The 14,536-nt window shown below is 43.5% G+C and overlaps 1 protein-coding gene across 1 annotated transcript in view; it reads right to left on the reverse strand.

Annotated features, from left to right (window-relative positions):
• Lcmt1 (leucine carboxyl methyltransferase 1) overlaps positions 1-14,536 on the reverse strand; it is a 52,991-nt gene that overhangs the window by 13,435 nt on the left and 25,020 nt on the right. Inside the window, exons 4-6 of the mRNA XM_021167664.2 lie at positions 14,245-14,321; positions 12,671-12,732; positions 6,045-6,147 (exon numbers count right to left, since the gene is read on the reverse strand). Coding sequence (XP_021023323.1) covers positions 6,045-6,147; positions 12,671-12,732; positions 14,245-14,321 — 242 coding nt within the window. The remainder of the gene's footprint in view (positions 1-6,044; positions 6,148-12,670; positions 12,733-14,244; positions 14,322-14,536) is intronic.

Genomic DNA, 14,536 nt, shown 5'->3' on the forward strand with positions numbered 1-14,536 from the left:
CCCTTTACCCTAAATAACAAGATTCTCATGACTGACAATTTCTCTCAAATTAAGTGGCTTCCTTTTGTCTTTAACTTTAGATTATTGAACAAATAAACTACATGAACTCAGATGGTTAAAAAAAAAAAGAAGAAACTGATTTTAAAAAAAGAACATAGTGCATCTTTTAAATGTATTACAACAAAACGTGTAATAATGTCTATAAACTGAGATTAGAAGTTATTTGTAGCTTTTCCTCTAAGAACCATAAGCAATGACTAAAATTATAGAAATATAATAGCAGTTTAAGTCCTTCTGTTTGTTTTTTGAGACAGCCTCACTTTGAAGACCAGGCTGGTGATCAGTTCCTGAGGCTCCAGCCTAAGGCTGGCACTGCAGCATACACCACCACACTAAGGCTGGCACTGCAGCATACACCACCACACTAAGGCTGGCACTGCAGCATACACCACCACACTGAGGCTGGCACTGCAGCATACACCACCACACTAAGGCTGGCACTGCAGCATACACCACCACACTAAGGCTGGCACTGCAGCAATACACCACCACACTGAGGCTGGCACTGCAGCATACACTACCACACTAAGGCTAGCACTGCAGCATATACCACCACACTAAGGCTGGCACTGCAGACATATACCACCACACTGAGGCTGGCACTGCAGACATACACATCATACTAAGGTTGGCACTACAGTATATACTACCACACCTGGCCATTTCTCACACTTTTGTTTTCAGTACTAAGAATTAAAACTAGGGGTGTGTGTACACTAGGCAAGTACTCTATCTTTGGGCTATATCTCCAGTCCCATTTCTCAGATTTTTAAAAGTCAGTTATCATTGATATAAACTTGTAACATGGCTTGTTGGGTTCTGATATCCCAGTACTCAGAAGAGAAACTGTAGAAACACAGACATATGAAATCAGCTGCTCACAGTCACATCCTAGTACACTACCAGAACCCCTATTCGTACAGCGGGACACAGCACCTCTGCTCATAACTGCCATTGGTGAGAGAAAAATGGTGTCCACAACAGCCTAGCACCGACCTGATAGCACCAACCAGCCACTGTGTTCCCCTGGATTCCATTTTGGCCTTTTAAACAGTGAAATGATCTATACCTTCACTTGGCTAAGACACAACACCCATTGCTCATTACAATACTGGCCAGTCACCAGATATGTGCAGGGTGTGTACATGTGTGTGTGCGTGTGTGTGTGTGTGTGTGTGTGCTCGAGCCCGCGCGCACACATCAGATGCCTTCATCTCCTACTCTGACCGTATTGCTTCTCACAGAAGCAGAAGCTCATCGATTCGGCTGGCTGGCCAGTGGGCAACCAGGATCTACCTGTTTCCTCCCCAGCACACTGGTCCATCCATATATATATGTGCTGAAAGACCTCAGACCACTGAGCCATGTCCCCAGCTCCACCAGACATCTTAAACTCAGTGCAGCTGAATGACAGTGCAGAAGGGAAAAGAGCGAATCCAGGAGACAGAAGTAAGCCTGTACTGCAAACACGGTGAATATCAGAAAGCAAAACCACCTTTTTTCCAATTTGACAATACAACCTAAGTCTAAAACCTTCAGTTACATGGAACAGGGATAAAGCTCAGGCTAGGCTGGTATCCCATGGACTACTGCTAATACTCCAGCAGTGCACACACTAGACATGGCGGTGAATGCCTGCAATCTCAGCACTGGGGAGGTAGAGAAAGGAGGATCAGAAGTTCATGGTCACCCTTGGTGGCATACTAAGTTCAAGGCCACCCTAGAGTAAATAAAGACCATGTCACAAAACAAAGTAAGACAAACAAGAACAAAACCACATACTAGAAAGATTACAAAAAGTGAGAAAATGTGATATTACCATATCTCATCTAATAAGTTAATGACCAAAGAAAAACAGCCCCAAGCTTTAAAAAAAAATCCTTATTTATACTTATTTATGTGAATGTGTGAGGTGGTCAGAGGACAAGGTGTGGGAGTCAGCTCGCCTCTCCCACCGTATGAGGGTCCTAAGGATCAAACTCAGACTGCAGGCTCAGTGGCAGACATCACACAGTGCAAAGACAACCATTGTCATTTAAGCTATGACAGAAGGGAAAGGCTTCCCAGCAAAGTTTTGTAGTTTTAAGTTGTGCTGTTAGTGTTGTCAGCTTGACAGATTCTAGAATCATCATGGAAACAGGCATCTGATAATGCCTGTGGGGAATGACTTGACTGAGCTAAGCTTGGGTTCAGGGCTGCATAAGCAGAGACAGGGGGGTGAGACAAAGTGCATCCATCCCTCGGCTTCCTGACTGTGCGTGTGATGCCAGCCACGCAGGCAGCTGCTTCCAGCTCCTGCTGTCCTGACTTCCTGCTATCATAGACAATACCCTGATCTGTGAGATGAAACAAACACTCTCTCCCTTGAGTTGCTTTATTTGTGTTGTAGTATTTAATCACAGTGTAAAGAAACTAAGAAATACATTTGAGTTGTTTGAAATCTAAGTTAAAAATGGTTAGAGCCTAGAGACTGCCATATCCAGGGATCCATCCCATAATTAGCCTCCAAACGATGACACCATTGCATACACTAGCAAGTGTTTGCTGAAAGGGCCCTGATATAGCTGTCTCTTGTGAGACTAGGCCTGGGCCTAGCAAACACATAAGTGGATGCTCACAGTCAGCTATTGGATGGATCACAGGGCCCCCAATGGAGGAGCTAGAGAAAGTATCCAAGGAGCTAAAGGGATCTGCAACCCTATAAGTGGAACAACAGTATGAACTAACCAGTACCCCGGAGCTCTTGACTCTAGCTGCATATGTATCAAAAGATGGCCTAGTCGGCCATCACTGGAAAGAGAAGCCCATTGGACACGCAAACTTTATATGCCCCAGTACAGGGGAACGCCAGGGCCAAAAAATGGGAATGGATGGGTAGGGGGGTGGGGGGAGGGTATGGGGGACTTTTGGGATAGCATTGGAAATGTAATTGAGGAAAATACGTAATAAAAAAATGGTTAGAGCCAAATGTAATGGCACACATCCATGATCTAGCACAAGAGAGCCTGGGGTTACATGGGGAAGCCTGGCATCACAAAACAAAAACAAAAATGAAATATAAAACAAAGACCACTTAAAACTATTGGTGGTGGTAGTGGGGGTTCTAGACAGGATGTCTCTACATAGCCCCTGGCTTCCCTGGAACTTACTCTATAGAGCAGGCTGGTCTCAAACTCAGAGATGTGCCTGCCTCTGCCTCCCCAGTGCTGAGATTAAAGCCATGTGCCACCACCACCCAGCTACTTAAAACTATTTTTTTAAAAAAGATTTTATTTATTTATTTATTCTACGTATATGAGGACACTACTGCTCTCTTCAGACACACCAGAAGAGGGTATTGGATCCCATTACAGATGATTGTGAGCCACCATGTGGTTGTTGGGAATTGAACTCAGGATCTCTGGAAGAGCTCTTAACTGCTGAGCCAGCTCTCCAGCCCCTTAAAACTACATTTAAGGTACTCATTAACATTAAAAACATGATTCACATTTAAGGTACTCATTAACATTAAAAACACGATTAACTTTTAAGGTACTCATTAACATTAAAAACAGGATTAACATTTGATTTTTTTTTTTTTAAAGACAAGCTCTCACTTACTGTATGCTATGTAGCCCCAGCTGCCCTCCAACTCATAGTGACTCACCTGCCTCAGCCTCCCAAGTACTGGGATTGCCAGCATGAGCCATGAGGCTCAGTTCAGGATCACTACTTTTCAAAAACAGATGGAAAAGAAAGCACTGAAAAGATAAGGAAGCCACCTGGGAAATCAGCACAGCTCTCAAACTTGTTGTAACACTGCTCTTCACCTTTGGTATTAAGTTCCAAAAGGGAGGCCAATTTCCCCATCGTCAGCTCGCTCACGAGCCGGTAATTCCCTGCTCTGTCCCACCACTGCAGAAGCCACAGGTCCCTAGAGCTGAAGTCAGACTGAGGCGTGGCTTACTCCATAAGTGACCAGTGCACACTTCTTTCTGTTCTCCCACCCTCACACGCATTTCTTCATCAAATCTTCAAATCCATTTGGTGATACAGTATTTATCCCATTTCATAATGTAGAAAAGAACTAAGGACAAATAAATTTTAAAAATGTATTTTAAAGGACCATTGTCAAATAACTAGTTCATTAAAAGGTTGGCACTATGCTCCAGGCGCTATGCTTACAGGATAAGAGGGTACCACAGTAGTCTAGGAGCATCCGATTCCATCCCCTGTGACTCTCTCTAAGCACAAGCCTAAGGAAACCAGTGTCCTTGAATCAATACGTTATATTCAGCCGAAGGAGACTATGCTACATGCTACAATTGGAGATCCATGGAGTGGAAGACCCAGGCATGCCCTCAGACTTCCCCGACTGTGTTCTCTCTCCACTCTGAAACACACGAGAGCCAGCTCATAAAGAAAAGGTTACTTCAGCAGACAGTGTTTGTTAGAGGTTTCCATTCAAGACTGGTAGACCCTGTTGCTTTGAATTCATGCCCAGGCTCCAGGTGGCCAGGAACAAATAGCAGAATAGGGTACATACACTTCATAACCAGGGACAGAGAAAGGGACGACTATGGCTCCAATATCCTTCAGGAACCTGCACCCAATGTAATTCCTACCAAGTTCCCTTCCTAAAGGTCCCACCTCCTCTTAAAGGCACCATGGCCTGGGAACCAACAGTGCTCTCTGAATACTCAGTGAGACAAAGACAAACAAAGACCCCAGGATAGCACTACGTCATCAGAGCCATCTCTTGCATGGGAGTGGACCTACAAGTCCTACTGAGGAGAACAGTGCTGCTAAGTGAAGGTTGAATATGTCAAGAAGAGCTCCAATATGCAAGGACACTAGCTCCCACATTGGGCAGATGAGTTGGAAAGCCACGGAGACTCGGTGTTCCCCGTTCTCCCATCCATCTCCAGAGTTCACCACATTTCATATCCATTCCTACCCTCCTCCCACTTAGGTCCCCTCTGCTCGTTTCTTTAACCTTCCGCAATTGATGTTTTCCCTTGTTTAGTCTTTTAAACAACATTCCCTTCACCACAGCATCCCTTTAAATGTGCTGCTGGGTGCTAACTTCAGATGGTGACTACCCAATGTCATCCTCATCTGTGCAGTCTGACTTTGATTTGGTTCCAAGGCCACACACCACTCCCCTCTTCTCTACAAAGGGCAATCTCAGAAACTTGGCATGGAGGACCCTTCTTTTCACCCGTAAGCCATTTCTGCAATCTAAGTGTGTCCTTCTGAAAGCACAGTGATCCAGAGGTGTGGCTTTATGTACATGGTCTCACAGTGTGAGTGCTATTCTGCAACTTGATTTTTACTTTATCTGGATTTTGAGTTCTCTCCATGTGGACTTGAGTCATGTACTTTCTATTTCATTCATCCAGGTACCTTCTAGCGAGTCTTTCCAATTTCCTGCAGTGAACACCCACCTTCAGCATGAAGTACCTTCTCTGGAAAACACACTCTAAGTGGGACTTCTGCATCACACAGTACAACTCTGCTAGCTACTTCCCACTACTCCTCACCATGGCTTGTAGCCCGTCCACTCCCACTTGGTGAGTCACTGCAGCCTACTCCCTACCACCCACGTCCTCACCAACTTCATACAGTCAGACTGACACATTCCTGCCACTTTGGTCAGAGAATACCAGACTTTATCTGATGGCTATGGTGGTCTGACAGCCCTGTATGATGGGCATACCTTATACATCCTGACGTCCTGTGGCAGTCACTATCTATCTATCTTTGGCCACTTTTCATGAGTGTTGGTCACAGCTCTTTCTTTGCATGTTATTGTTATAGGCTCTCGCACACTTACTTTATTATATTAGGGCCAGAATTTTAAAAAGGAATCACTGGTGAAAAGCATACTTAAGGAAAGGACTGTTTAGAAATCTCAGAAAACTACATAAGTAGCAACGACACAATACAGCATAAAGAGACCTCGCATGAAACACAAACACATAAGGTTAAAAAAAAAATCTCACTGTGTATTCATGTTACATTTCTTTAGTTTCTCTTCCAGCTCAGAAAGGTCTCGGAGATCTGCTCCAATGATGGCATATCTTTTTGAATCCAGCATGTGACTATCTGCAAATGCAAAACATAAAATGCTCATTGCAACACAAGCCAATGACATCACTCTTTTAACGGACATGGCTTTTGTTTTTTAAAGGTTACTTTAAATCTTAAATCTTTTTATGTGTATGAGTGTTATGCCTGTATGTACAGCTGCATATTAATGCATGCCTGGGGTCCCCGAGGCTAGAGGAGTGCATCAGATCCCCTGGAACTGAAGCTGCAGGTGGCTGAGGCTCCATGCGGATGCTGGGAATCAAACCTAGGTCCTCGGGAAGAGTAGCAAGTGCTCTGACTGCAGAGCCATCTCTCTAACCTAGGTATGGCTTTTTCAAAATTAGAGTAACAAGGCTGATGAGAATGACTCAGCAGTTAACAGCACTGACTACATTTCCAAAGTTCCTGAGTTCAAATCCCAGAAACCACATGGTGGCTCACTCAACCATCTGTGATGAGATCTAATACCCTCTTCTGGCATGTCTAAAGACAGCAACAGTGTAATTACATATGATAATAAATAAATCTTAAAAAAAAATTAAAGTAACTTTAATACAAATATTGTGGTGCAATCCTAACACTTGGGGAGGCAGAGTCAGGTGGCTCTCTGTGAATTTAAGGCCAATCTGGTCAACATAGCAAGTTCCAGGACAGCCAGGGCTACAAAAGAAACCCTATCTCAAAAAACCAAACATAATAATAATAGTAGTAGTAATAATAATAATAATGATAATATTGAAACAGAAAAATCTAGGTTCAGTGAAAGTCCCTGCATTACTGCAATGAGGTGGAAAGCAATAGAAGAGGACTCCTTCCTCTTCTGGTCTCCTATGGGCACATGCACACACACACACACACACACACACACACACACACACACACACACACACTTGCACACGAATGCACACATAAATCACATGAGAGTGAAAATTAGCCCAAGTTACAACTTCTAACAATGTGGGTTTTTTTTTTTCTTTTATGCTTAAGCTCAAGTAACACACTTCTTTCTCACATGCAGGTACTTAAGAAAATAGGACCACTTAGTACCTATTTTACAAACTGTGTTTCCAACCTAATAACAGTATTGAAGATATCATTCTTTTTGTTTTGATTTGTTTTCTCAAGATGAGGTCTTAATATGTTGCTCAAACTGATTCCTCCAACCTCAGCTTGTCCATCTGGGACTACACACCTGAACCACTATGTCCAGCTGGGACTACACACCTGCACCACTATGTCCAGCTGGGACCACACACCTGCACCACTGTGTCCAACTGGGACCACACACCTGCACCACTATGTCCAACTGGGACTACACACCTGCACCACTATGTTCAGCTGGGACTACACACCTGCACCACTATGTCCAGCTCAGGGCACCATTTTCTATATTGTTTTCCTAGCAAGCCACTAAAAGAAAAACACAATCTCTCACTGCTGAACATATGAGATCACCAAGCAAAACACCTTGTATTTGGCCAATCCCTTACTATGGACACCTGGTATTGCCAAATTTTCTCCATCTGAGACACTGCAATGAACATCCCGATAGTACACTGATGAAATACCTGTCAGTCATTTCTTCAAGGCAGAGGATTGTGAGTGGAATTACGAAGTCAACGACTAGGCCTCCTTAACTACTGATACCCATTGGTGAGTGGCTCTCCAAACACTACACCATCTGTAATGTGTCATGTTTAAAAGAAAGTAGTTTATGTAGCAATACATTTTCAAGATGAGTAAGATCATGAATTTTCAGGCATGCCAGAGGTAAGATGGAATGGTATCTGCAGTGATTCTCAAGCTTCAGGACCCAGAGCCATGATTGTGTAGACCCTGCCACTGCCTCCTACATCTCTAGCATACTCCCAGGGACTCTGATGTTGTCAGTCTGGACACTATACTCATGGAACCATGGATTCGAACACAATGACACTGGCCTTCGAAGATCATCAGTGTAGTCGTGATGCCTCAGTGTGCCCTTACAAACTCTTTCAATTATCCAATGACTGGGATAATCCAATACCCTGGGAGTATGCTAGAGATGTAGGAGACTACAGTGGCAGGGTCTACACAATCGTGGCTCTGGGTCCTGAAGCTGAGAAGCACTGCAGTTTGTTTGTTTTAACAGGGCCTTGCTGTTTAACTCCGACTGGCCTTGCACTCACAGCAATTCTCCCACTGTTTGAGTGCCAAGATGACTGGTGTCTGTCACTGTGCCTGGACCAATTATTTCTCTACCGCAGGCCTTATTTACTATTTCCTCGGTGGTACAGAAAATGTAAGAAGGTGACAAGCAACAGTCATCCTGAGCCACTGCTACTGATTCAAGTTCTGGCTCTAAGACCCCTTACCAACAGGTGCAGAAAGTGGCAGAGTGCCTGCCTGCCTGCCTGCCTGCCATGTATAAAACCTTGTATTCAATCCCCAGGACTAAAGAAAAGCAGCACTATAGCATGGAAGCAGGCCCCCTTATCATCTTTATCGGTTCATTTGGCTGAAGAAAATACATTGAAAAGAAAAAAAAAAAAAACAAAAATAAAAACAAAACAAAACCCACCTTCTGGGAGTCCCTTAGATGTCAGGAAAGCAATAAAGGACAAACAGGGAACTCAGAGTCAGCCCCAGGGCACCACAACACTGTATCAAGAAAATAATATAAAGAATACAAAAGCACTTGTCTGGCTTATAACAGAAACAAACAATCCCCATGTGCCTGTGTGCCTTCTTAAAAGCAATACATTGATAGCAAGCAAGTTTTTAATGAGTTCTTCCCTTTCCAACAAAAACTTGAAGAACACAACAGAATCCTGAGGCATACAGTTCTCTAATATAATGGAAATAATATAATGCAGTGGTGGAAAGGGGCAACCAAGTGGTTTGGGAGAGACTTGTCTTACTAGGACCAGTATCAAACAGCAAACGTGCACAGGGACAGTAGCTGGGAATGCACGCAGTGATCTGAGGCTCTCAGGCCCAGCCTGTAACAAGGAGGCATTCCACACAACAGGCAGGAAGCCCTGGACAACATGACCTTGAGCCTTTGATGTGACAGAATCTGACGACTAGAACAGCATGCACTAGCACCATATACAGTTTCCCTAAGTCCAAGCTGTTCCAGCTGTTTAGATATACAAGGTCCATTTTCTGTCCTCAGAGAGAGCCTCTTTATTGTCACAGGGAGCACAATGGACCTACAGGAGACAAGGGCTCAGAGCAAGTTCCAAGGAAGTTTTATTATTATTCTGAGAAGACAGACACGTTTATGAAATCCAGCCCTGGCTAGGACCCTCAGATTGAGCTGAAAGCCCTGCCTCCTGAAGCCTCCCCAAGGTGATGGAAGGATTTCCCATAACCACAGAGACGCGCTCCTCCCCTCTAGGTTTCCTGGTAAGGAAACGTGGAGGAAGGTTTATAGGTTTTGTGCGATGTTTATTGAGGGCTTTCTGAAATAGCAGACAAATCCAGGTTTGGAAAGCCAATTAACATTGATTTAAAACCTGTATATTGGATAGTGGGGTGCAATCCTGGAATCCTAGCACTTGGAGGTAGAGGCAAGAGGCCTGAGAACTGAAGGACAGCCTCAGTTACATAGTAAGTTTGGGCCAACCTGGACTTCATGAGATTCTGTTGTTGGGGAAAAAAATGATAAATGACACCTGTGTGTTACTACAGGCAGTTCTGTACCCAGCATTCCTTTAGAGGACATGTTGCTAAGAGAACTGACCAAGGAGAAGTTTAACAACTAATACAAAGTAACAACGAAGAGCTGGCTAATACAGAGCCAAATGAGAGACAATTATGCAAATCCTCATTACATAAGCATAGCCATTCTTTAGTACAAGCAGTGGTTCTCAGCCAGAGCAACTTCACTAGAGAGCTTGGAGCAGTATCTAAAGCCTGTCATGACTGAGGGATGTACTGTGGAAGTATCCAAGATGAGCAGGGTCAGACCCTTAAACATCAATAATGAACACGAGACCCTTACATAGAGAGAAGCACAAGAACCCAAGATCTACTACTAAGTAGTAAATTGTTAAAAGCCCCTAAATAACAAATAGTCCCAGCTACTCAGAAGGCTGAGGCAAAAGAATTGCTTGAACCCTGGAATTTGACACCAACCTGGACAACATGGAGAGACCCACCTTAAACAAACCAAATTTTTACGTGGTCCTAAATATTCTGTGATTGAGGAATCACAGCACATTGTGATCTATGCAGATCACAAACTAAAACCCAAAAGCAAAACCTTCTTTGAATGGAAGAATTTCAACCATGGTCACATTTCAACTTGGCCACTGTCAACCTTATAGCTCTGGGTGAGTAACATAACCACATGACTACATTTCTCTTAACCATAAATGTAGACAATGCTGATCTCAAATGATTATATTTAGTATTGAAAATGTTAACCTGATGACCTTGAGGTGCATCGAGGTACCCTGGGTGGCACAGCCAACTCCCAGGGATGAAGCAGAATGTTTTGAGTTTCTGCAGGAAATGGATACTTAACATCAGACAAATAAAAGCAAAACACAGTTTCAACAGCACATCTCTTTGAATTCCTCCAATGTTACCATCCCCTCGGGAAGTTAAGCTCTCATACATAAAAAGCAAACCATGAATGTTGATGTAGACATAGGTGGTACCCAACCTGATTCCAAGGTGAAGTACACAGGTCTCATCAGTAATAGCAGTTAAAGACTGAAACAGTCACACATAACGAAGTGGTGTACATCTGGAATCCTACTACTTGGGAGGCTGAGGTCGAAGGAATCAAACTTTGAGGCAGCCTCGACTGTACAGCATGGCTAAATGTCTAAATGACTAAATACTGCTTGTCCAACTTGTCCATTGCCTTCAACTGACTAATAAATTGTTAAATTAATGCTTAAGTTTGAACCCAATTAATTAGTAAACTGACATGTGGGAGATGTCTTTTGGCCTAGAGTACTGTGGAGTTACTGAGACCTTCAAGGCACTGTTTTAAACAGATAGGGTCAGCCTGACCTAGCACAATACCTGGGGACACACAGGAGGCCTTTAGCAAACACAAGAGCCCAGATAAGAAGTTCTACCCAAATGAACTCAATTAAAGAGACAAGTCATGCTGTGAGCCAAACAGATGGCAGATGCTTTGGGCCACATGGTTTGCAGTGGTTTGTTACAGAGCAAAGGGTAACTGATAGAGGCTGTGGTCATCTGCCTTCTAAAGCTACAGTTCGGGGAAAGACATGAGCAAAGCAGAGGTCTAAAAATAACACTCACACACGTGTGCAGAGTGACTCAATAGTACTGGTATTTTTCAAGTAAGCATTTCAAAAAACACTTATCTGAATTGAACTCATCCAATCCAACCCATTATTCCTTCAATTAAAGACTAATTTATTATTTTTAAAGATTACAAACTGCTCTTTTTAGATAAGAAATTTTCCCAGAACACTTGAGTTTTGTTTTTTATTTTTATTTTGTTTTAAGGTAATAGGGACTCTGTCCCAGGAGGATTTCTTAATCACATGCAAGATTAATTTACCCATCTGCCCATTCATCTGATAATTTGTTGGCACTATGTACAGAGCACTGAGCCAATTCTCAGAATACAAGAATAACCAAGAATGTCGTGTGAACTAGGCATGGCATCGCCTGTGACCCCCAGCACTACGGAGAAGTGGGCAGAAGAAACCCAAGTTCTAGGCTAGCCCAAGCTACCTAGCAGGGTCCTGAAGAAAAAACAAAAACCAGCCGGCAATAAGCTCCTATCATCATGGGGCTCATTCTCCAACAGCAAAGATGAAAACCGAACCCAGCCAAGCAGGGTAACACATGGACAGTGTGTACAATGGGAGGTGGCTCTACATCACACATTTGCACATTGTTGATCAAAGTGATGCAAAGCTCAAGGGTGGTCATGACATCCTAACATGACACCAATTAACCAAGTACATAGATGACTGTTACAGAAAAGTGAATAGCCACAACAGGTCCAGTCGATCTCCACGGGAGACAAAGGCTGGCAGCCATACACACCTCTGTGGAAACTTTAGTAGACGCTAGTAACAGGGAATATAGCCGCACCATTGCAATTGTACACAGAAGGAGGTCTGTTGGGCCTGAAGACTACTGTGTTGATCAACCGAGAAGGCCACCCTCTGAATATGTTCTCTCACCCGTATGCCTATTAAAACCTTGACCTCTGAACACAATGGAAAATGTTGATAGAGATCTACAGACAGACAGACAGACAAAATACCCACCACAATCTGTAAAACTTAGTGCTGAGAGAATGTGTAAGAAACAGTTATAATTGCACAGGGCTCTGGGATATGGCTAAGTAGTAACGGGCATGACAGGCACGTAGAAGATCCTAGGTGACGGCAGGAGCTGAGCAGATTAGTATAAAAGAATGGACTGCATTTACAGTGAGAATGAATATTATAGTGAGAATATTACAGAATGAAGGGGCCCCTGCCTCAGACAACTAAGCGTGTTATGACCTTGACCGTACCCACCGCTCACAGGGCTCACAGGCTATACTTACCCATTTGAAGCGTGTCCTCTGGGTGTAACTCCATGATGGGTCTGAATAAAAGCGGCTTGCTTCTACAGGAAGACGGAAAAAAGGAGAAAAGGGAGTCAGCAAATACACCAGTGAACTTACTGCCAAAATGCAGCCGTCTGTCACTAACTGTGGACACAGGTCCAGGGTGTCTGCGGGGGTCTTTAGATCTGCACAGACATTAATTACCATTACACGTCCCTAACTGGTCATGATGCTGAAGTCATTTCTGATTCTGAAGCACTTTTGTTTCAGACTTCTGGATGAGGGAATTTTGGTATACTGCTAATGTCAGCACAAGGGCCACTTCAGAAATCTTTCACTTGACCTGCATTTGGCCCTTCGTGCACAGTAGCAGTTCTATCCACACAGGCAGCAGGTTAGGATAGTCATTCTGTCATCTGTCATTCAAATCACACACTGATCCTGAAATAATTCAATTTAAAAATAACTAAAAGACTAACACAAAGTTTCTAAGTGTTCCAGGATTTTCCAGCTACCTCCAATTTCTTGCTTGCTCTTAAACAAAATTGTACCTTATGATCCTGGCTGTTTTTTGTCATAGAGGTACAAAGAACTGACTCTTAAAGCCAACCCAGCAAATGAAAAACAGTCAGAAACTAGAGACCTGCATGGCTATGCGTGGCTATGCACAGGTAAAACCTGTTTTTCTTTCCAGGAAACCACTTTGAGCTTCAGTTTTACCCAGGGCCGTTCACTCCTAGGTCAGCCAGGGTAATAATGAGCTCAGCAGAACCACACAGTTCTGAGTCCCTGTTCACCATCTGAAATGCCTACTTAATATAAAATGTATTTAATATTTAGAAAAACTGCAAAACTCATTGTGGACCACAGAAAAGGCTGAAAAACGCTCCCCATGTGTAAGGATGCAGCAGCAAAACTGAAAGTTTTCATGTCTAGGGGATTTTACAACATAATAGTAAGGCTTTTATTTAAATATCTACTTATAGTGGGGCAGAAGTATTAAAACAAAAACAAACAAACAAACAAACAAACTCTTAAATCCTGACAGAGGGCTTTCAAAGCAGGGTTTTGATCTCAGTTCTAGCCAGGTGACCCTGAGTGAGTCAACTTGTCTGAGCAGAAGACTCCTCTCCAGAAGAGGGCTCTGGGGACTCAGCTCCCGAGTCCATGAGGACTGGGCCAGCCAAGAAAATATGAGACAGCAAGAGGCAGAGAAAAGCGCACCAGCCACAGCTCTGCAAGCCCTGAGAGGAGCCCTCGCCGCGCTTCACATACTCAGAGCAAAGGGAAATCACTGTGTTAATTCAGGGCCCCATGATAAAGCAGTAATCACCAAGAATTTTCAGAGTTTTCAGCTATGCTCTGCATAGGTCGATTTTTAGCATTCAGAGAAGTTAGACTAATGAATAAGGAGGGCCGTGCAGAGGATGCACTGACTGTTAAAGACTGCACTCATGCTGGACTCATGGTCCCAGAGCAAGAAAGGAAACAGAAAGGCAGCATTCTCTTCTGACACACCAAGAGCTGAGTCTCCAACTGGCATCCTGTTCCTCCAACAAAGCCACACTTACTTGATGGTGAGCAGCTTTCTTGTGACTATCATTGGAAAGTCGACTTCAAAATATTTATTTGGGAGAAGACCTTCATCCTGGAGAAAAACACACAGAATCATTCCTTAGCTCACAGACACTATATGCAGCAAGCACTAAGCACTTACCAAACTGCAATAGGGGTACTTAGGGATTTTAGGTCAGGAGGCTCATATGGTCAGAAATCTTCTAGTTTATTTTTATTTGTGTGTACGAATGTCTGCTGAGCCTGTGTGTATGTCTGCACAACATGTCTGTACCTGCTGCCCTCATC

This window comes from Mus caroli, unplaced genomic scaffold, assembly GCF_978045245.1.
Source record: "Mus caroli unplaced genomic scaffold, Mus_caroli_1 scaffold_8, whole genome shotgun sequence".
Taxonomy (NCBI): Eukaryota; Metazoa; Chordata; class Mammalia; order Rodentia; family Muridae; genus Mus; species Mus caroli.